At 38.7% G+C, this 23,464-nt stretch overlaps 1 protein-coding gene across 2 annotated transcripts in view; it reads left to right on the top strand.

The window, feature by feature from the left end:
* TTC27 (tetratricopeptide repeat domain 27) overlaps positions 1-23,464 on the top strand; it is a 172,651-nt gene that overhangs the window by 113,901 nt on the left and 35,286 nt on the right. For both annotated transcript variants that reach the window (XM_077843652.1, XM_077843651.1), the window contains one exon: positions 8,917-9,144. In XM_077843652.1, the coding sequence (XP_077699778.1) occupies positions 8,917-9,144 (228 nt within the window). The remainder of the gene's footprint in view (positions 1-8,916; positions 9,145-23,464) is intronic.

Raw genomic sequence — 23,464 nt, 5'->3', positions numbered from 1 at the left:
ACAGAAAAATGTGGGATAGGAATTTAAGAAAAGAAGAGGCCGGTTCAGACGAAGCAAAATCACTGCCCTTGTGTTTCTTAGCTTCTTCAGGAAGCTGCCCATTCTGGCTCTGCAGACCTGTGTTCCAGTTCATCAAGTACCCAGAATTGATGTTGTTTGGTAACAAGAAGTTGCATACCACCCACTCCCTATGTTTCTCATTCTTGTAAGAGTCTAGATAGATATGAATTGGTCAAAGAAGTATTTGAAATCCTCATTACCTTAGCATTTCCAAATGTGAAGGTTTTCCTGATTATTATTTAATCATTCGTTTGTATATTTGTCTTCTTTGAAAGGTTGCCAGCACTGTGTGTTATATGTCTTTGAACTCTGATGATCTTCACTGCCTATATACCACAGTGCAGTAGAATAAATTTTTGTAGAATGGTAGTTTTAGGTCATGCAAGTGTTTAAAAGGTATGGCTTGATGTTCTGAATCTTGGATCCTATTTTTTGTATAGGATACCTATGGAGTATGGTACTCCCTTATATTCCTGTTTATTTCTGTAAGATTGGTAATAACTTCTCATCTTTCATTTATGATTTTAGTAATTTGAATCTAAAGAACCAACTTTTGGGGTTCGTTTCTCTATTTCATTTATTTACACCAATCTTTATTATTTCCTTCCTTCTGCTTTTTTGGGTTTTTACCCCCCCCCCCCCCATTTCTTATGGTGAGAGATAAGATGATTGCTTTGAGATCTTTTCTGCATTTACAGCTATAATTTTTACTGTATCCTGTAGGTTTTGGCATATTATATTGTTTTCATTTATCTCAAAGTGTTTTTAATTTTCCAGTGGTTTCTTTTTTGACCAATTGGTTATTTAAGACTGTGTTATTTAATTTCCATGAATTTGTAAATATCCTAAATTTCGTTTTTTGTTATTGATTTCTAATTTCATCCCATTGTAGTTGGGAGAAAATTACTCTGTATGACTTCAGTCCTTTCAAATGTATTGAGACTTGTTTTACAGCCTACCATGTAGTGTATACTGGAGAATGTTCTGTGTGTGTATTCTGCTGCTGTTGGGTAAAATGTTCTTTAGATGTCTTTTAGGCATAGTTGGTTTGTAGCATTGTTTAAGTCTTCTATTTCTTTCTTCTGTATAGTTGTTCTATCCGTTATCAAAAGTTGGAAAGTGAAGTCTTCAAATGTTATTGATGAATTGTATATTCTCTCTTTAGATCTGTCAGTTTTTGCTTCATGTAATTTGGGGCTTCGTTGTTAGGTGAAGATACAATTATGTCTTCTTGATGGATTGAATGTTTATCATTAAAATATCCTTTCTTTGTCCTATTAACAATTTTTAAGGTGAATTTTGTCTGGTATTAACTTAGCCACTCCAGCTCTTTTTTGGTCACTGTGTACATGATGTATCTTTCTTTTTCTTTTATTTTTTATTTTCAGTGTTTTTGTGTGTCTGAATCTAAAGTGTGTCTCTTGTGGATAGCATTTAGTTGGATCATTTTTTAATCCTTTCTACCAATCCCTGCCTTTGATTGCAGTGTTTAATCCTTTTACATTTAATTTAATTACTGATAATGTAGGATGCATATTAGTCATTTTGTTATTTTCTATATGTCTTATATCTTTTCTCTTTCTCTATTACTGTCTTTTTTTGTGGCTAAATGGATATTTTCTAGTGTGCCACTTTAATTCCCTTGTCATATTTACTTTTTTTTTTTTTTTAGATTTTATTTTTAAGCAATCTCTACATCACATATGGGGCTTGAACTCACAACCCCAAAGTCAAGAGTTGCATGCTCTACTGAGCCAGCCAGTGTCCACTACTTTTGTGTGTGTGTGTGTGTGTGTGTGTGTGTGTTATTTTCTTAGTCTTTATAATAGGGATCATCTAAAATCGCATGTTTTAAGTGTCTATGAAGTCCCATCATTTGGGCATCCTCAGTGACAGTTCCTATTGATTGCTTTTTTTCTTATGTAATGGCCATACTTCCTTGTTTCTTTGCATATTTTTGTCATTTGTTGTTGAGATTGGACATTTTAAATAATGTGGCAACTCTGGAAATCAAGTTATTGGTGTTTGTGATCTTTTTTTGTTTAATGACATTTCTTGACTAATTCTGTAAAATGTGTATTCTTTGTCGTGAGCAGCCACTGGTCAGATTGGTTAGCTTAATGATCAGCTAATGATTGGACAGGAAATTTCTTGAATGCCTGAATCAACAAGTCTCCTAGTCTGCTGATGGGCTGTGTGTGTGTGTGTGTGTGTGTGTGTGTGTGTGTGTGTGTATGTCTATGTTGGAGTATCTGCTGCTGGTGGTGTGTGTGTGTGTGTGTTTGTGTGTGTATTTGTGTTGGACCATGCTTCCAACTCCAAGGCAGGCAGTTAATCACCTTGCCTTAGCTTTCACTGACTGCTTTTGCAAAGCCTCGAGGTCAGCCTGAGGTGAGAGCATAGGGCCTCCTCGGGTGTCTTTCCTGAGCAAGTGCAGCGCCCCACACATGCATGGCCTTCTGGATTCCTACGAATATGTTGGAGTCTTTCAAAGCCCTTTTGTGTATCTCATTTACTTTTTTCACTTTTAGGTTTTTGGTTAGCATATTGTTTGCCCCACATATTTACCACTTCAGACAGCTACGAAATTAACCAGTTGTAATTGTTTTTGACAAAGGCTTTTCACAGGGCAAACTCAGAGTAAGTTCAATACAGACAGCCTTTGCAAGTGGACCCTTCCAGGGAACCACCAGCCTGCTGAGGTAATGACAGTTTTTGGGGAATGAGCCTTCAGAGGAGCTTTAAGCCCACTCTGTGCCCCCTGATGGCTAGTAGGCCTCTAATCATCACGATTGCCTGCTGTTGGTTTCCAAGGCTACTGCAGAGTTGGAGAAGATGGAATAGGAATGGTGCAAGTTAAAATTACACAAAGCTTATTGTTCTTACCAAGATATCAATTTCTCTGGATTATTTCAAGTTTTTGGTTAATTTCCAGAATTGTGAAAAAGTTGATTCTAATACTTCTTTCCAGTTTTCTCATTGCTTTTAGGGAGTAGGGAATTTTCAGAGGTTCTTTAGACCACCAGTTTTGCTGATGCCCACCTGTGGAATATAGGAAAAGGTGGGAACCTGAAATTAAGGTCCCATTTTTCAACTTACTATTTCTTTGTTTGAGGATGACCAGTTGACCAAGGAATCCAAACTTTTATTTCTTTGTATTAAAAATAGACATAGTAATACCTACCTCTCAGATTTACTATATATATTAAGTAAGAGAATGCATTTAATGCACATTGGATAAAGACTAATCTGTAAATCACTATCAAGTAGGAGGACACATAAGGCGTTTAAAAGGCAAACAATGAAAAAAAATTGTATCATTCAGGGTTGGTTTATGGAGGCAGAATTGCTTTGAGTAGTTTTGGGATGTCATAAAGAAGCTTACTAATAAGAAATTAGATCTTACATAAATGTGGGAAATGCTGGAGAGATGAAGATATGGAAGAGGAAATAGAAGGATCAGAGAGAAACTCATTTACCAGTCCACTTGAAGCTTTGGCACAAGGGGTAAGTCAGAACTTACCAAGGGATCTGAGAGACCAAGTACTTACAGCCATTGAAATGGGAGCGTGAAGGAGGGAACTCATGGAGAGATCTGTAGAAAGCTGTTGTCTGGATGTAGCTGCCAGCCCTGTGGGTTCCCAGTGAAATGTCTGATGGTGGTCCTGGGGCTGCTGTTGGTTGGCAGGGTCCACAGTCAGAAGTACAAGCTGGGATCTGCAGGACATCTCTGTATGACACCGTATTGTGTGACACCGTATTTAATCATGACTACCTCCCAAAAAGAGTAAAGGTTGGTGCTTTACTTTCTGCCTTTCAGATCCTAAACAAATTCCCCTCTGATCAACTCTAATGCAAAATCCAAAGGGAAAAGGATTTTGGGAAACACGGTTTCCCGCTGAAGCAAGTTGATGTAGTGGTACATATGACTAGGCAGTGGTTTAGCTCTTTAGCTTGGGAGCTTACTTATTTGGAAAGGACCAAACTGCTAACAGGTACAAAGTATTTTATATATTATGTTACATAGTTTCTGATTTGGGGAAATTTACAATTTCTTCAAAAGAGGCTGAGATAGTGAACCATTCTTAGAACATTGAGGAAAAAAATAAATACATAAATATTTATTTTACATATCTTGCAATATTTAATAGATGAGTTCCTTAGAGGTAATATATCAAATGAATTTTTGTAAATTGAACATTTTCCTTATAACAAGTTGCACTGTCAGAAATACAATCATTTCTGATTGGTTTTTGGTTGACATCGGCACAGTTATCTTGTCTTAGCTTCTTGAATATTATTAGCATGATGTCATCAAGGTCATAGATTGGTGAGGTCAATTGGGATGGTGAGACAATCAATGTCCCTGCAGACTAAATTATACTAGAAAATCCATGTAATTCTGAGGCACGATTGGAAAGTATCCTGTCTGTGCTAGTGACAGCCCACTATATCTGATATTGTCTGGTTATTGGATAGAGAAAAAGGTATTTACTCTATCAATACCTGCTTACCATACATCAGGGGCTGTGATGATTTGCTCCAAAAAAGAGATCATGTCTGGAACAGTAGATATTGTTAGAGCCACTATTATATTCAGTTTATCATAATCTGTGAAATATTCCAGGACCCATCTATATTCCACTCTGTTTAAATGGGTAGGTTAAACTGTGTACACACACACACACACACACACTTTGCAGTATCTTTCAATATTTTGATAGTGGCATGTGTTTTTGTAGTTTACATAGATATATGGTAATGCTTTGGGTTTTCTCTTTTAATGGGGAGATGGTTTCAGGGGCTTTCACTCGGCTTTTTATTCTGCGGTAGTACTCACTGAAGGCTCTGCTAATTGTTGGCTATATCTAATTCTCTGCATATAGGAACTAGGGAGGTGACCATTGGGCGGCACCAAGACTTACCAGGCCTCCATGGGGTAGACTGACTTCCATACACCCACTGACTCGTCATAGTGATGTTCTGGGTCCCAGAGGGTTAGCATTAACTAAGAACTCATCAACACTGAGAAGACAGCTGTTTCTTTTCCCCCAGGATAGAATTAGCAATCTATGTTAATGGCAAATGTTAAAGTTATGTCTTTGGGGAGGACAAGGGAAGAATTATGGTAAATGCTAGTTATGTTATAGTGCAGTCCTTCCTCACCAGTATTGGCTCACCTCTCGCTCCCTCCTTCCCTCCCTTTCTCCTCCCCTCCCTCCCTTCCTCCCTCCCAGTTTTTAAGAGACTCTGACTCTGAAATGACTCAGGGATAGGAATTGGGTGAGAAACAGTGTTTTAGAATGGTATATCAGGTTAGACATCTGTTCTCCAAACCTAGATTTTTTTTATGTTATATAGATCAAATTTGGACTTAGTTGGCTGTATATATAATTTGGTCCTAAAGCTTCCTGGTCAGTCAACCACTACCTAAGATCCATTCTCATTGCACTGTTTTAATTATTAGTCTGGTTGCGACTATTGCAAATATTAGCTAGTCTCTATTATTTTGAATTCTAATCCCCACTGAAATCAGGAAGCTCATTTCAATGGAAGGACCTCCAAGTTTTTCCCCCAGCTTACACAGGACATCTACTATATAATAGCACTTTTCAGAAATGCTAATACTCCCATATAAAATGTATTCCTCAAAGCCAAGATGAAAGGAATATCCCCTGGGTCCTCTCGGAGGTCACTGGGATGGATGAACAGGTTGTAAATAATAAATTCACAACAGCCTTTTCTTCCTAAGTTGTTGGAGTCTTTCCTCCACATCACACCAAGGAATTTCTGGCATCTCCAATTAGTTTTGGCCACATTTGAGTCCAGGTTTTAGTCAGGTAATTGAGCAAATAATTTAGAACCATCCTCAGCTGCTTGAGTTAGCCCTGTGAATAAAAAAATTTTTGATGAGTACCTAAATTGATTAAAATTGTGATCCATAGTTTGTAGTCCTTCACCCTTAGAGTCTTTTTCCACAAGGTCCAAGATTTTCGCTTTAGAAAGTAATGAAGTCTTGCAGTTCTCATTGTGTCTACCTACATGTGTGGAGGCAATAAGGGATGGAAAGGGCCCACGTCTGAGGAGAATTGGCATTCTCTCGCAGGGTACCTTCCTGAGGTGCAGTCATTCTACTGGCTTTCAGCAAAGTAGCATGAGTCTTCACAGGGGAGGATTGCCTTGCTGGCGTGGGAGACTGGGTAAGCTTTGAAGACTTCCCTTATCTGACTCACCCCAAATGTCCTTATTTAGAGTCTTGAGTCTTTCTCTTCCATGCTCAGTGCCCTCTTTTCCTGACCACTATAAGGTAAATGGCACTAGAGTAACCCTCATGTTCTAAACAACCACTGCGGTCACTATTGCTGTGAATCAAACCACATCAAAACATAGTGGCTGAAAACAACAGCAATCATTTGTTTCTCTTTCATTGTTTCTGTGGAACAGAAATTTAGGGAGGGATTGACTGAGCCGCCTGTGATGGGAGAAAGGTGACATGATGCAATATTAACTCTAAATGAACTTTCACACGTTGAAGATGTGCATGATTAGCGCCAGAGCAGTCACTCAAAAATAATAAAGTGATATATAGCTAAAAGGCAATAGAGGAAGAAAAATGAATGACTAAAACATTTGATTCACCCAGTCAAACGCCTTCACTTGCATATGGGCCTCATGAAAATGAGTTTGTCCTATGTTGTCATTCAGCAATCATCTACATCTGAGTTTGGGCTATACTAGCTTGCCAGCTACAAGGGAAGAGAAATTCCTTTTAGTCAATCATAGAAATTCCTTGGTTCTCTGACCTTGAAGATTTAAAATACTGAATGTCGTTTTCTTTCTTTGAGCTGTTCAGTGAACTTAGAAGCCGCCAACTTACCTCCCAGTCTGGTATCCTCAGTGTTCTATCATTTAATTATAGAAGCCTTACATTAGGTAGGTGCTTTTTTTTTAATTTTATTTTTTTTAGGTAGGTGCTTTATTCTAAGTTCCCACTTGTGATAATTTAAGAAATTCTTTAATCACCGAATATCATGGAGTACCAGTGTTATACCTTCTCATGATCACTGGCTCCTCATGTTTTCAGATCCAGTTAGATCACAAAACTAATCACAAATTTTTATTTTCTGCAGGGGTAGCCTTCAGAATTTCTGGGAGGGCGTGGGTAATCAAGTTTCAATGCCATATTGCCAGGAGAAATACCTTCTTCAGCTACACTGTAAGATCATTTCAGCAAAAAATTCTGCTGTGGCTATGGTGTGTTACACATAATTTGGTTGGATTCTATAGGCATATGTGTAAATATACATGTGTAGATGTAAATATACATGTGTAGATGACTTTACATATATAGATGACTTTGCAGAGTTATGGTTAGATACAGTAACAACTTGTATCATCTGTTATAGAGGATTATATTTTAAAATTTCATGTTTATTTTGGATATTTGGGGTTTAGAACTCTTATCCTTTAGAAACTTTTATAAATTTTGGTTTCATTTTCAGACTAGGCCTAAAAATCCTGCACAATCCATAACCTCTGTAGAAATGCAGAGGAACAAGCATCCAAAGACACTTTTAGAAGCACAACCGGCTTTTTTTTTTAAAATTTAAATTAGGTAACATACAGTACAATATACAATTGTCTTTTATTTTTTTTTTATTTTTTTTTTAATTTTTATTTATTCATGATAGGCACACAGTGAGAGAGAGAGAGGCAGAGACACAGGCAGAGGGAGAAGCAGGCTCCATGCACCGGGAGCCTGACGTGGGATTTGATCCCGGATCTCCAGGATCGCGCCCTGGGCCAAAGGCAGGCGCCAAACCGCTGCGCCACCCAGGGATCCCTACAATTGTCTTTTAAAAGATTTCACAAAAATTGAACTGCTTAAGAATTCTAGCTTTGTACAACTAAAGCAAATCAACTAAGCAAATCAGCTCTATAAATTAAGGAGTCTAAGGTATCATTTTAGCTACTATAGGATGGCTTCCTGGCCATCTACATCCATTATGGCTGTGGCTGTCTTGGCATCTTCGGTGACTCCAATGCTGTTTATAAGAAGGTGTTTGTATGTGAGGATGGAAAGTAGAGCTGCTAGCATGCTGTTGAAACTGAACAGAAATAAGGGGTAAGGGGACATTGTTGGGGGGAAGCAGAGTAGTAATGGTAACAAGTATAGAATTAGCTTAGCTAATGAGGTGAGTCAGAATTGTAGATGTTTGAGAATAATACCCAAGCTTGTGCAGTGTACTGAGGATGGTCTTTAATTTCTAAAGGGAATGGATTGTCTGGAAACAGGCCTCATGTTGGCAAGTTTTATCTATGAGAAGAAGCAATGACTATTAAATTGTACTCCTCTCCTTCTTTGATAAATGTTTCAGCAAACCCAGGCTCCCTGAACATGCCATTTTAAAAAAGGAGAAACCAAACAAACACTAAGTAAATAAATAAAATAAAAAAGGAAAAACCTATGTTTCACTGCCGTTGGGTAAAAGTGAACTAAAGACACTGCTCTGTCACAGTGCTGACAACTAGAGTGGGAGCAAATGGGAGCTCAGTATCATGGAGTAAGCTTCTCTTGGTGCCTTTCTTTCCTAGATCCTCCTGACATCTAGGATTCCAGATGTCAGTAAAGCAGTTCTTACTTCTTGTTCTTCTCTTTTACCTGTACCATATTTGTTTTCTCTTATTCAGCTTGTGGTCCCAGATGGCATAAAATAAGCAGATCATCTCAAACTTTGAAAAGAAAAAGAAAAACTTTTATCCTGTGGGATAAAAGATGTATATGTGCTAAAACAAACAAACAAACAAAAAGCTATTTGTCATTATAAGCAATTCATTTGTTTCTGTTATTTCTAGGCAGAAGAAATCCTTAGGCAAGAGCTGGAGAAAAAAGAGACGCCGAGTTTATACTGCTTACTTGGAGATGTCCTTCGAGACCACTCTTGCTATGACCAGGCGTGGGAGCTATCTCGCCACCGTAGCGCTCGAGCCCAACGCTCCAAAGGCCTTCTCCATCTGCGGAACAAGGAGTTCAGAGAATGCGTGGAGTGCTTTGAGTGCTCTGTGAAGATCAATCCCATGCAGGTGAGACAATTCAGAAAGCCCCAACTGCTCTGGCACTCATGTTTTTCTTTGCTTTGGTTCCTTACTGAATGAGTACCCGTTTCCTGTCCTCCTGCCTGGTGAGCTTGTCTCCATAAGCTGATAATGGAGTCTCCAGTGCTTTGTGTATGTTGTCAAACATGTTGGTTTTCTCTTGTGCACTTTCTGTTGCATTTCTGTTATTTACTTTTCTGTTTTATTTTGTTATTTCTTTCTTTTAACTGTCCTTAACACAAAATTAGGAAATGAATGGGACTCCAAATTATAGACCCTGTAGGACTGGGCAGGGGATTGTTGAAATCAATAATGAAAGCAAAGCTCATATAAACAGGGTAACCTCTAGAATGGATTATTGATCATTTAAGAAAAAGTTTAAAAATACATATTTTTAAATGTTTAAAAACAATTTTAAGGTTTGAAAAAATAATACAAGAAGAGTCTGGATCTTTAAAATAAATGACAAGATAAAGCCACAGGAGAGGACCTAATTTTGAGGGGGATGAAATTGACCTTACTTTGTACTTAATGATATGCAGTTGGTAAAATGATTTTAATTCTGAGAAACAGTGATGGCTTTTTTAAACCATACTTTCCTTATGACTGCTTCCCTGTTTCACCAATCAAATGCACACATCATTGTCAGCCATGGGTCCTGACAAACATGCATACTGACTTGGGAGAATTCTGGTTAAAATACTAATTTGTAATCAGTTACTAATATTGACTGAGCACTTACTATGAGCCAGATACCTTGTTGGGCTTTTTGCTGGTTTTTGAACTCAAGGCAGCCTGACCCCAAAGCTTGTATGATTTTTAAAAAATTGTGGTAAAAAGCACATAAAATTTACCATCTTAACCATCTCTAAGTGTACAGTTCTGTAGTGTTGAGTGACTTCTCATTTGCAACCATTACTGCCATCCATCTTTGCGACTTATTTTATTCTGCAAAACTAAAGTTTTAGTTTTAGTTTTGTTCACATTGAACAGTAGCTCTCTCCTCTCCTCTTTCTTTGGTCTCTGGCAACTGTTCTACGTTGTGTCTCCATGAATTTTTGATAATGTAAGTACCTCATATGAGCAGAGTCATACCAGCATTTGTCCCTTTGTGACTGGCATATTCCACTGAGCATAATATCCATGGTGTAGCATGTATCAGAATGTTCTTTTTGAAGGCTGAGTAATATTCCATTGTATGGATATGCCACTTTTTGTTTGTCTGTAGTTGAACACTGGGTTGCTTCTACCTCTTGGATGTTATGAATAGTGCTGCTATGAACAAGTGTGGGCAGAGATGATCATTTTTGGGTAGGTTTGGGGCATATTGAAAAAGAAGTACATTTTTTAGCTAATTGCTTGCTTTCATCATTCTGGGCAATGAATATAATAAGAACCTTCCAAATCAGCTGGCTTGTAAGAAATCTGGGGAAGAGTTTATCAGCAGAAATTAGATCATCAGCAGAAATTAACAGGTGCACTTGGCAACAAGGATGTTTAAAGTGTACTTAGAGTTGGTTTTTATTTTTTTTATTTTTTTATTTTTTTAATTTTTATTTATTTATGATAGTCACACACAGAGAGAGAGAGAGAGGCAGAGACATAGGCAGAGGGAGAAGCAGGCTCCAGGCACCGGGAGCCCGATGTGGGATTTGATCCTGGGTCTCCAGGATCGCGCCCTGGGCCAAAGGCAGGCGCCAAACCGCTGCACCACCCAGGGATCCCAGAGTTGGTTTTTATTGACAGCTTTCTCTAACAGTGGTTCTTAGCTGGGGAGGATTTTGCCCTGCAAGGGGCATTTGGCACTTTGGGGAAAGTGACGGGGTGGGGGTGGGGGGGCGGGGGGGGGCGGGGCAGGTGTCTGCTACTGCCACCTAGTGGGTAGATTCCAGGGCTGCTGCTACGCATCCTGGAATGCACAAGATAGCCCCCTAAAGTAAAGAATTATCCTTCTGAAAATGTCAGTTGTGCCAAGATTTACAAACCCTGCACTAACTTGATTATTACTAGGCTTTTTTTTTTTTTTTGGTAGGAAATAGAACTCAATATTGTGTTCTCAAAATGTTACTTTTAATATGGGAAATTGTATGCTATGCTTATTTATCTTAGTACCTCTGCCTAAAATTTGCCTAACCACAGCTGCCATAATGAGTAAGAAAATAAGCTCCCTAAATCAGCGCCACATACCTCACAAACCTGGTTACTCTCTCAAGCACACAGTCTCTTTCCAATACACTGACATTTGTGTTTTCCTTGTTTTGCTCCTGCCTCACTGGCTCCTCCTTCTCAGTCTTGGCAGGTTCCTAGGCTTAGCCTTTGGGCCTTATCTTAGTCTACACTGGCCCCCTAGATTTCATCTGCTCCCACAGGTTTGATGCCATCTGTACACTGACAACTCCACAAAGTGGGTTTCAGCCCCATTTTCTCCCCTGAACTCGAGACCCCTGTGTCTAACTGCTACCCCCCCCCCCCCCCCCCCCCGTCTCTCCATGCGTTACTCTGACTTAACATCTCCTGTGTCTAAGATACCATTCTCCCCCTCCTAAAGGCTTTTGTCCCATCCTAAATTACCCTTACTGGTCTTTCCTGCCTCTGCCTGTGTTCCCATCTGCCTATTCTCAGTGACCATCCAAGTCCTTTCAGATGTGAATCACATGTGTCATTCATCTACTCCATTCCCTAGTGATAACAGCCCAAATCCCTGAAAGGCTGGCAGGGCTTCTCCCAGCCTAGCTCCTCCCATTCCCCCCACCTACCCACTCAGCTCACATTAGCCTCTTTGTGCTTCCCTGAATATTCCAGACACATTCGTCCTCAAGGTTTTAGCACTTGCTTTCCCTCTGCCCAGAATGTTCTTCCAGATATCTGTGTACCTCACTCCATGATCTCATTCAAGTTGTTGCTCAAATATCACTTGTTCAGAGAGACTGTCCATGATCATTCTATGTAAAATCACAGCCCACTTTCCATCTCTGCCTTTCTTTCACTGCTTTTTCTTCAGAGCGCTTAGCATCTTCTAATATTTTTACAGCTTATTTTGAAAAAAAAAAAAAATTCTATTTCTCCTTCCCTAGAGTGTAAGTCCTATGAGGGCAGAAGTTTTTAATCTATATGGTTCATTTATATTTTCCTGGTGCCTATACCAGAGCCTAGCACATACTGGGATTCAATAAATAAATATTTGTTGAGTGAGCAAATAAGTAATATCTTTAGCCAACTGGTCAATCAATATATATACTAATCATCTGCTGTGCATATAACATTGAATCAGAGGACAAAACAGTAGCAGCAGATCACCAAGGAGGCTGGTGTGTATCCTCTGTTACAATCTAGTGAAGTGAACATAAGCAAAACTAGCCAATAGTATGAGGCATCAAAGAAATACCAAGTGAGTTATTTGTAAAGCACCAGTCATAGAGAGGTCAAAGAAGTGGTATAGATAGGATGGTAGATAGTGGAGATAGGATGTTGCATTTGGCTTTGAAGGACATTACTTGAATAGGCCAAGAGGAAGGCAGTAGTGATGGCATTCCAGGCAGGTGGACAGTATGAACAAAGCCCTGAAAACAGAAAGGAAGGGGAGAGAGAGAGAGAGAGAGAGAGTGAGTTGGGGGAACAGAGGAGTTAGTGAAGTTAGAAGTTTTGGAGAGTACGAGGGAATAGGGCAGTTCCAGTGGAAAATCTGGACTGGAGCCAGATTATAAAAGGTCTTAAATGTGAGGCTAAGCTCTTTGGCTTTTTACTTGGCAGATAGGGAGCCATTGGAGGGCTGATTTGTGTTTGGCTTTCTTTTGAATGAAGGAATGTGGTTTGTGTGGAGGTAATTTAGGCTTATTGTTTTGGCAACATTGTGGCCATGTGAGATACTAGATGTAGACAGGTTTGGGAGGCAAGCACTAGTTTAGCGTGACAGTTATCAGTATGGCAAGGGCAATAGAAAAATGGGATGGGTATGAGGGAATTTGCAAGGGAGGACTTGACAGGACTTGGTAGTCTCATTATATAATTTTGAATTAATTACTTAGCAAGACAAAGAAATGACAGTTGCTCAAAGCAGCATCACAATACAAACAGATGTTATGTGAGGATATTTTGTAGTTTGTCATATGGATCCAATTCAGACAGACTGTGAGCCATGCCAAAATATGCAGGCATTTGATGTTACAGTTGTACAGAACTACTACAAGATGCAAACTTGGACTCCGTAGACATCAGAACTTAGGATCCAAGTTTAAACTCTCTCTGAACAACGAGAGCTCCTGCATGCTATTGTCTCCTCTGAGTCCCGAAATAGAAGGAAAATATAAGAACAGAATTTAATAGGAAAAGGAATTTAAAGAAATGTATTCTCTACTTTCAGACATTTCCAAACAGTTATTTTTAATAACAAAATTTGGGCAAAATGAGAGTGATATTTGAATGGCTTTTATGCAATGCAATGACTTTCTGAAACCGAATTGGTATAAAAATAGGAATGTTTGGTTTTATATCAGGGAGAGTCTGCAAACCCAAGTGCAAAATCTGCAGTACATTTGTTAGAGGACCAGAAGATGTGTGTACCATTTACATTTGTGCCTTTGAGATTGTCAGCTGTTGTTCACTCATACCTACCTGTTTCATTTTCCCAAGCAACTTCTGAAACTACTAAAATTCAACCTTAGACTAGAGCTTATGGGCTGTTGGAAGCTGAAGAAAGTGAGAGGCGGTGGTAGCCAAACCTCCAAGCAGGATCTTACAGTCTCAGGACCAGAATTAAAACAGATATCCTATGTCTACTTATTATTCCCATTGTCTCCTACTCTTATGTAAAAAGTAAAAGCAAGGAAATTGCTCAGATATCAAACCAGTATGTGTAGCTCTGAAAAAGGAAAATATCACTTCCTATTATTTTTTTTACCTTCTGTCAGTACACACACTATATTCCTTTTCATTTGTCAGTCCTTCTCCAGTGTGCACCCCCCATCCCCGTTTATTTTCCTGAACTCTCCTCATTGAACTGGTCACCTACCTTTGTAAGGTTATGTGATATTACTCCAGAGACATGCATAGGCAGAAAGGCTGTAGTTGAGAAGAGGTGGGCAGTTGCCGTGGATTTGACAGGGTCAGGGAAGGTGGTGCTGGAGATGGGGCAGGAGTTAGCACCTGTGCCCTGGATGGTGCAAGGTGAGTAGATGTTCAGAAGGGGAACTGACTGCCCAGGGAGAAGAGCATGAAGAAAGCCATGGACTTGAGAGTTCATTAAACATAAATGGCCAGTTTATGCTTGTTATCCTCGTAACCCAGTGTTTGTTGCAAGATTTTTCTTTTCTTTTCTTTTTTTTTTAATTTTTAAAATTTATTTATCAGAGACACAGAGACAGAGAGAGAGAGGCAGAGACACAGGCAGAGGGTGAAGCAGTCTCCATGGAGAGAGCCTGATGTGGGACTCGATCCTAGGTCTCCAGGATCACGCCCCGGGCTGAAGGCAGGCGCTAAACCGCTGAGCTGCCCGGGTTGCCCAGATTTTTCTTTTTTAAATGAAGTATTATTGTTGCATAAAGAGCAGTTGGAGTGGGTTTTCACAGACATTCCACTTTGTACCTTCTGCCATAGTCTCATCTAGTATTATATTTAATGCATTTGCGATGGACAGAGCACCCACTTTACAATGACCAGTAACAGCTTGTCTCTTTTCCAACCCATTCTGGACACAACTTGCTAACATTACCCATTCAAGGACAGCATGCAGGATGCTTGCTGATACAACCTACTGTGCTTGTTCAGAGGTGCTGAGAACAAGCCATCTCTTTCAGGCCTGGGGTGGTGGTAGGAGAAATACTGGAGCCAATGTCTTTATAAGCCCCCTGGTATATATCAGACATTTGTGCCAAACTGCGGCCCGTGCGAGGCATGATGTTGCCTGGCTACCAGTTGGCAGGATTAGGGGGAAATGTGGAGAATCGTAGGCCAGACGTATGGGGAGCAGAGCAGAGCAGGCCTGCCATAAATAAAGCACATGGGGACTAGTCTGAATTCTCTTGCTATGGTGGGTTGGTCACTTATTGTATGGCCTAAATGTACCACTATTTTTATTCTTTTGCTTGATAACTTTTTAAAAAAAATTTTGTTTATTCATGAGAGACACAGAGAGAGAGAGAGGCAGAGACATAGGCAGAGGGAGAAGCAGGTTCCCGGTGGGGAGCCTGATGTGGGGCTCAATCCCAGGACCCCGGGATCATGACCTGAGCCAAAGGTAGACGCTTAACCACTGAGCCACCTAGGTGCCCCATTTGATAACTTTTTTTATAGTTTATAATGAACCCTTTGGCAGCATTTATTTCCAAAAAGCAAATAAACCAAAAACGTATGTTTTTAGTGGACAATAAGGAGCTCAATTCTCATTTATCAAGAGAGCTAATGAACTTGCATAAAATGTAGTTGACATTTACTCTCCACCTCAGGGGCCATGGTTATATCACTGACTACATGAAAACCAGAAGACCTAAGTCTATTGAGGAAACATTAACATTTATGTCAAAAGTTAGTAGTTTTTTTTTTTTTTTAAGAAGTCATGTCTAAAGATGATGATTTAATATACAGGGATAGGAGATATATTTTCATGTCATTCAATGAGGCTTAACTTTTTTATCTAGCGCAAATGAAAATGAGCACAAATGGTTTACAAGATTGGTCCATACCACATTTTCTTGTACATGTATGAAAAGTTAAGATCATAGGTGTTAATGTGCTGCTTGTTTAGCAGAAGTAGTTTAGTACCAGTTGAATTCACCAGTTTAGTATCAGTGACATCAGATGCTTCAACTAGAAAAGTCATTAATTCTGTTCTCATGATGGTTTAGTTTTTTTCACCGTTAGTGGATTCAAAATAAAATTTTTGGAAATTCATTCTCTCAAAGATGAAACATCTGACATTATTTTGCATGCTGTTGTAAATTCAGTTAACAAGTTAAACATAACAGATAAAAATGTTTCTTTTAGTGGTGATAATAAGGATATAAATTTTGGTGAAACATGGCAACATGGTAAAAAGAATGCTCTTTCTGAATTAAGAAAACCTGTGGCACATAAATATACTTGGATTTGTTTGTAGTGGTAGATGTAGTGTGACCCAACCAAGCTTCTACTAATGGATATAAAAACTGTTGCCTGGATGGCTCAGTAGTTGAACGTCTGCCTTTGGCTCAGGACATGATCCTGGGGTCCTGGATCGAGTCCCACATTAGGGTCCCTCAGCGGGAGCCTGCTTCTCCCTCTGCCTGTATCTCTCTCTGCCTCTCTCTCTGCATCTCTCATGAAAAAATAAATAAAATCTTAAAAAAAAAAACTTGTCATTTATTTTATATACACTGTTTCGGCAATTGGATTAGAAGATTCTTGTGACACGTCTGATGTTGAATTAAAATTTGTATAGTGTGGTAGTATATACTTTTCTGTTTCTGCCCATCAAGTAGACTTTAAAAATGTTCAAGTTTTTGAAGAATTATATTATAAACCAATTTAATTGTCCTACTATGATATGAACTTTTTTCATTTTTATTTTTTTAAAGATCTATTTATTTATTTATGATAGACACAGAGAGAAAGAGAGAGAGAGAGAGAGAGGCAGAGACACAGGAGGAGGGAGAAGCAGGCTCCATGCCGGGAGCCCGATGCAGGACTCGATCCCGGGACTCCAGGATTGCGCCCTGGGCGAAAGGCAGGTGCCAAACCGCTGAGCCACCCAGGGATCCCCTGATATGAACTTTTAAAGAAAAAGTCTTTTGCATGTTGGCTGTATTATGTTCAAAATGAATTGGAAATCTTTTATGTATTCAATTAATGGAGCTCCAAAAAACTTAAGCTTTTGTAAAAAAGTTTTTTGCAAATTGTAATTATTGAAGGCAACACTTTCAAAGAGGGAGACATTGAAATTTTCCATAAGAGGAATAATGAGAGCTCAAATGAAAGGATTTGATTTTGAAATGCAAAATTATACTTTTGAATATCTCTACTGTATAGTCCACTGGGGCTGCTCTAACAAAATGCTACAGACTAGGTGGCTTAAATAACAAATTTATTTTCTCACAATTCTGGAAGGTAACAGTCTGAGATCAGGGTGCCTTTAGGGGTGGTTTCTAGTGAGATTGCTCTTCCTGGCTTTTGGATGGCAAGGCTTTTCCTCTGTGTGCATATAGTTCTTTTCTTCTAAGGATACCAGTCCTATCAGATTAGGGTCCCACTCCTATGACCTCACTTAATCTTAATTATTTTCTTAAAGGTCCTATCTCTAAGCATAGTCACACTGAGGGTTGATTTTCAACATATGAATTTTGAGAGGTATAACTCAGTTGTTATACCACCACCTAGGAGGAATCTTTTCTTTGTAATCTTTTACTAAGCAAATTTCAATTATATAAAATATACAATAGCAGAGAGACCACTATACTGAGCCCCTTCCCACATGCCCATCAACCAGCTTCAACAATTATTAACTCATGGCTGATCTTATTTCACCAATATTTCCCTAACTCTACCCCATATTATTTTGAAACAAATCCAATATATCAAATCATTTAATTTTTATTTAAAAAAATTTTTTAAAGATTTTATTTATTCATGAGAGACACACACGGAAAGAGAGGCACAGACACAGAGGGAGAAGCAGGCTCCATTCCATGCAGTGAGCCCAACGCAGGACTCAATCCTGGGTCTCCAGGACTACACTGTGGGCTGAAGGCGGTGCTAAACCGCTGAGCTACCTGGGCTGCCCTAATTTTTAAATGTTGAATATATATCTCTGAAGAAATGGCTTTAAAAAGTAACTGTAATACCATTGTACTTAAAATATCAATAATAATTTGTAGGAAACTTTTTTTTTAAGGGGGGGTAGTGGTAGAGGGAGAGAAGAATCCACGCATAGCATGAAACTGGATGCTGGTCTGGATCCCACAACCCTGAGATCATAACCTGAGCTGAAATCAAGAATTGGACCCTTAACCAACTCAGCCACCCAAGTGCGCCCACAGGAAACTTTTATTAAGCTTCTTCTTTAATTGAAAAAATTTCTATTCTATATTTGAAATAGGCCTGTAGTTTAGCAGTGTCTAAATTTGGTGAAATTTACAGAGAATCCTAAGTAGAAACAACTTATTTGATGAATTTTGTCTTATTAAAAATATTTGTTCAGAGTGCCTGTGTGACTCATCCAACTCGTAACCTCAGCTCAGGTCTTGATCCCAGGGTCCTGAGTTCAGGCCTGGCACTGGGCTCCACTTTGGGTGTGGAGCCTAGTTAAAAAAAAAATTGCAGAAAGGAATTCTAAATGGAGGCTAAAAGGTAATTCCTAAGAAAAATACTTATAAGTTTCAATATTAACAAGATTAGTATTAAGAATATCGGGCAGCCCTGGTGGCACAGCAGTTTAGCGCCGCCTGCAGCCTGGGGTGTGATCCTGGAAACTCGGGATCGAGTCCCACATCAGGCTTCCTGCATGGAGCCTGCTTCTCCCTCTGCCTGTGTCTCTGCCGCTCTCTTCGCTCTCTCTGAATGAATAAATAAATCTTTAAAAAAAAAAAATCTTCTGTTTAGCAACATTTGCTCTGAGTTTACCAGTTATCTCAGTGCATTAAAAGTTTTACCAGCTTTATTGAAATATAATTGATATATTGCATGGTGTAAGTTGAAGGTATACAATGTGATTGATACTTGTATATATTGCACAATGCTTACCACAGTAGCATTAGTTAACACCTCTGTTACCTTACATAATGACAACTGTGTGTAATTATGTTCCTTTTGTTATTTTTAAATGTTCAGATAATCAGGATTTAAATATTTTTACCTTAATATACTTTTATTTTTCAATTTAATAACATTTAAAATCTACCCTCTTGGCAACTTTCAAGTATATGAGGCAGCTTTGTTAACTATAATCACCATGCTGTATGTTAGAACCCCAGAACATACTAATTTTATAATTGAAAGCTTGTCTCTTTTGACCAGCGTCTCCCCATTTCCCCTGCCCCCTTAGCCGCTGACAATCACCATTCTATTTCTAGATTCAGCTTTTTAGATTCCACATACAAGTGAGAACATACAGTATCTGTCTTTCTCTGACTTACTTCATTTAGCATAATGTCCTCAGAGTCCATCTATGTTGTCACAAAAGGCAGGATTTCCTTCTTTATGTGGCTGGATAACATTTCTCCCTGTGTGTGTGTGTACTTTTTCTTTATCCATTCATCTATTCACAGACAATTAGATTGTTTCCATGCCTTGGCTGTAGTGAATAATGTTGCAGTGAACATAAGGGTGAAGATGCCTCTTTAAGACAATGATTTCAGTTCTTACAGATCTATATACCCCAGGGTGGAATTTGCTGGGTTGTATGGTAGTTCGGTTTTTCATTTCTCCTCACTACATTTAGAAAGAATATTTGCTCAGCCAAAATCTTTATAGCTTATAGACAAGAGTCAACCAAAAGTTTTAATAATTTTAAATGTATTAATAGATTTGACAATTAACAATCAAGAACAGCATTGGAGTAAGGTAATTTTTTGAGAAAATTGTAAGTACTAAGATCATATCAAAAACAAATTAATCAGGAAAACAGCAATGGCATGTTATTAGATTAGATATGATTAAGGAAATGAATAAAGTTTATGAACATCTACTAATAAAATTTAAGTAATTTTAATTCTGTAATATAGGAATGTTGCACATGTCATAAATGTGTAGCTTGATTAATGTTCCTTTTGTTATTTTTAAATGTTCAGATAATCAGGATTTAAATATTTTTACCTTAATATACTTTTATTTTTCAAGTTTGAATAGAACAGTCTTATACGTCCCCAATACAGTAAAACAAATTTGTTGCTGAACAGTTTGTCAATAATTAATAAGGCCTTTTTGAAGATATGTAACTTTAATGCTTTTTTTTTTACTTTAATTCTTTTTTAATGCTCTTTCACTTTCAAAAATGTTGCTGTTTGAACAGTATATTACATGGCTGCCTAACTAAGCATTATCGAGAACCTACCATATACAGACACAGATATGGGGATGAATTTGGCTGTGTCATCCTATCAGTGGAAGGTGGAGGGTTTCCACCAGGGAGTGATAGGGGTAGAACTAGTTTGTGAAGGGACCTACATGCCCTTCTTCAGGATTATCCACCCCTGTAGATGTGGAAGCCTGTTGTGGTTTTGAATAAAAGAGTGAATGACAAAAACGGGATTATAGGAAGTTTAAATAAGGAATGAATGTTATGGATGACTTAGCAGTGGCTTTAGCCATGAGGGTGGAAAGATAGAACAGATTGAAGCCTCATTACAGAGGAAAATCATCTGGGGCTTACTCATTTGGACTGACAGGATGGAGGGAGAGCTTGGAATCAAGAGGATGCCAGTTTTCTCAGTTATCTGATTAAAAAGGAAAATGTCCTTATTCATAGAATCTAGAGAATTCATGAGGAAGGGAAGATATCTTTTATAGGAGAAGATGATATAACTTTGGATATTGAATATGAAAGTATATTACTGTGTCTAAACAGAGATGGCTGATTGTCCTTTGGACATAAGAACCTGAAGTTGAGTGGTGAGACCAGAATTGAGCTTGCAGATTGGGGCTTTTTTGTGGAAGTAACATGAAGCCATGCAAATGAATGCATTCTTTATAGAAAATCTTGGAAGAGAACACAGACCAAAACTTTGACCTTTGAGCAGCAGTTGAAGGAGGGCAGAAGAAATAGCACCAGTGAAGAAAGATTCAAACAAAATACACCAGAGCCTTGGTCAGAAGGGTAGGGATTCATGGAGAGGATTCTTGGAAACTAGAGGAACAAGTGTTAGTGAGTAATGTCACATGTAGTGATGAAGTCCAGAGAGAGCCAAGAAGAGATCACTGGATTTAGAGCTCACTAATGACCTTCAGAACCAGCTTCAGGAGGTTTAGAGTGAGTGGCACATGAGAAAAAGGATATGGCATGTGTAGATTGTTCATATTAGGAGCATGTCAAAGAGTTGAGAGTCAAAATGTCATGTACAAGGGGCAGAAGAGGCAAGTAAATCTTTTCAAGATACTGGAGACCTTTACGTGATTGAGGGCAGTGGATGGATGGAGAAGAGATTGAATGTTATAGGGAGAGGGAAAGATAACTAGGGAATATCATTCTAGAGAAGAATGAAATGAGAAGAGATGAAGGTATTATTAGCTCTGGAAAAGGAATAATATTTCTGATGAGACTGGAAAGAAAATGAGAGCATTACTGTAATAATAACAATTTCTTTTTTTTTAATTTACTTTAAAAAAAAGATATTATTATTTATTTATTCAAGAGAGAGAACATGGGCATGAGCAGGAGAGAGGAGGCCGAGAAGAGGGAGAAGCAGACTCCCCATTTAGCAGAGAGCCTGACATGGGCTTGATCGCAAGACTCTGGGATCATGACCCTAGCCAAGGGCAGATGCTTAACTGACTGAGCCACCAGCCCCCCTCTTTTTTAAAGAGCAATTTCTATTTATTAAGCATCTTCTATAGTCTAAGCTAGAATGTAAATGTAAACCATTTTGAGGTATTGAGGGGGATAGGGAAGAATTGTGTTAAGACATGGCCTCTTACCCTCCTGTGGTTTCTGTGGGCTAAATGAGGAGAGGAGGCAGAAATAACTTTGTATGTGGCCAGGGAGTAAATAGCGTGCTTTGGATGCCTGGTGATGGCATTATGAATGAGTGTGTGGACAGTCAGTAAAGGCCAGATGCGGATGTTCTGCACTAGGAAGAATGGTTGGGATTTGGATAGGAGGCAAAAGTTGGGAAAACATGTTGCAAGGAAGGAGATAAGCAGATGCAAAAACCAACCACACAGCCAACAAACATTTCTTGATAACTATTGGTTTTCACTGTTTATTTTTTTATTCAGTTATAATAATAGTAATAATAGCAGATAACATTGAGTATTTACTAGGTGTCAGATACTAATCTAAGCATTTTTCATATGTTTTTAATCCTCACCACAATCCTTGAGGTATTTACTGTTTTTACCCTCATTTCACAGATAAGGAAACAGAATGTTAAGTAATTTATACTAGTTCCCATAACTTACAGTGGGTGGAGCTGGGATTTGAATCTGGCTTGCTGGTTCCAGAGCGCTTACTCTTAACCTCTTCCTTCTTGCCTCTAGAGGATGTTGTCTTATGTTAGGAAGTAATGGTGGATTTGGCTGAGGTTTAGTTAGAAGTTATGAGGGGGACCTGATGGCCCAGTAAGTTAAGCATCCCGACTCTTGGTTTTGGCTCAGGTCATGGTCTCAGGGTTGTGAGACCCAGCCCCACATTGGACTCCAGGCTCAGAGCAGAGACTGCTTAAGATTCTTTCTCTCTCTCTCTGTCCCTCCCCTGTTCACACTCTCTTTTTTTTCTCTCTCTTCTAAAATAAAAGAAATAAAATCTTTTAAAAAGGAGTTAAGGAAAGCTTTGAACTCAAAACTGTCACATTTGAAATTTTTTTCTTCCTTTAATGAAGAACCACTGGAGTTTTCATCAGGAGCAAAGAGAAGTTACACCTTGGGTGTTTTGTCACTCATGACAGTGAGTGTCTCTGTGGAGCTGGGGAATTTTACAGAATCTGAGGCAGCACTTCCCAGCCCATTCTATACATAAGACCACACTTCTGTGATATGATACTCTGATAGAATTGTTCATTATTTTGGGAACTTGTGCTCTTCCTTGATTTGTAGAGGTTAATTTTCGACTTCATTGTAGGTTTTGAAAGAAGAAAGTGTTTTTATTTGAAATGGAGTTAAAGATTTTCTGTTGTGAACTGGTATTAGCTGTGGTGGAAAGACTTGAGGAATTGGAGCATACATTCCGATGGAGAAGACAGAATGAACATATGTGAATAATATGTAGAGAAAAAAGAGATTCTTTCCTTTTTGTTCTTCCTTTCTCATATTGGTAAGCAATAAAAAATGAAACTCTTAAAGTCTAACTTGCATAACTGCCAGGAAACACAAGCATTTCAGTTAACATCTGGGCTGTAGCTGTGACTCAAGGGTGGTGGGGAGGACAGAAGCCTTGCCACCCTGAACCTGATTCCAAATCCTAGTGGCCATGAGGAACAGAATGTAGGTAAATCACCTCATCTTTCTGAGCTTCAATTTCCTTATTTGTGAAGTGGAAATTATAATACCTGTCTCAGCATGCCACTGGAGGAATTAGAGACAATGTATGTGCAGTATCTAGACGTTTCCAGGTGCAGATGACATGTGAACACCTGTATTACCTCACATTATGTATTCTCTGGAAAGAATGGGCAAATACAAGAGCCAATGC

Source organism: Canis aureus, chromosome 12, assembly GCF_053574225.1.
Source record: "Canis aureus isolate CA01 chromosome 12, VMU_Caureus_v.1.0, whole genome shotgun sequence".
Classification (NCBI taxonomy): Eukaryota; Metazoa; Chordata; class Mammalia; order Carnivora; family Canidae; genus Canis; species Canis aureus.
This window is presented reverse-complemented; position numbering and strand designations above follow the sequence as displayed.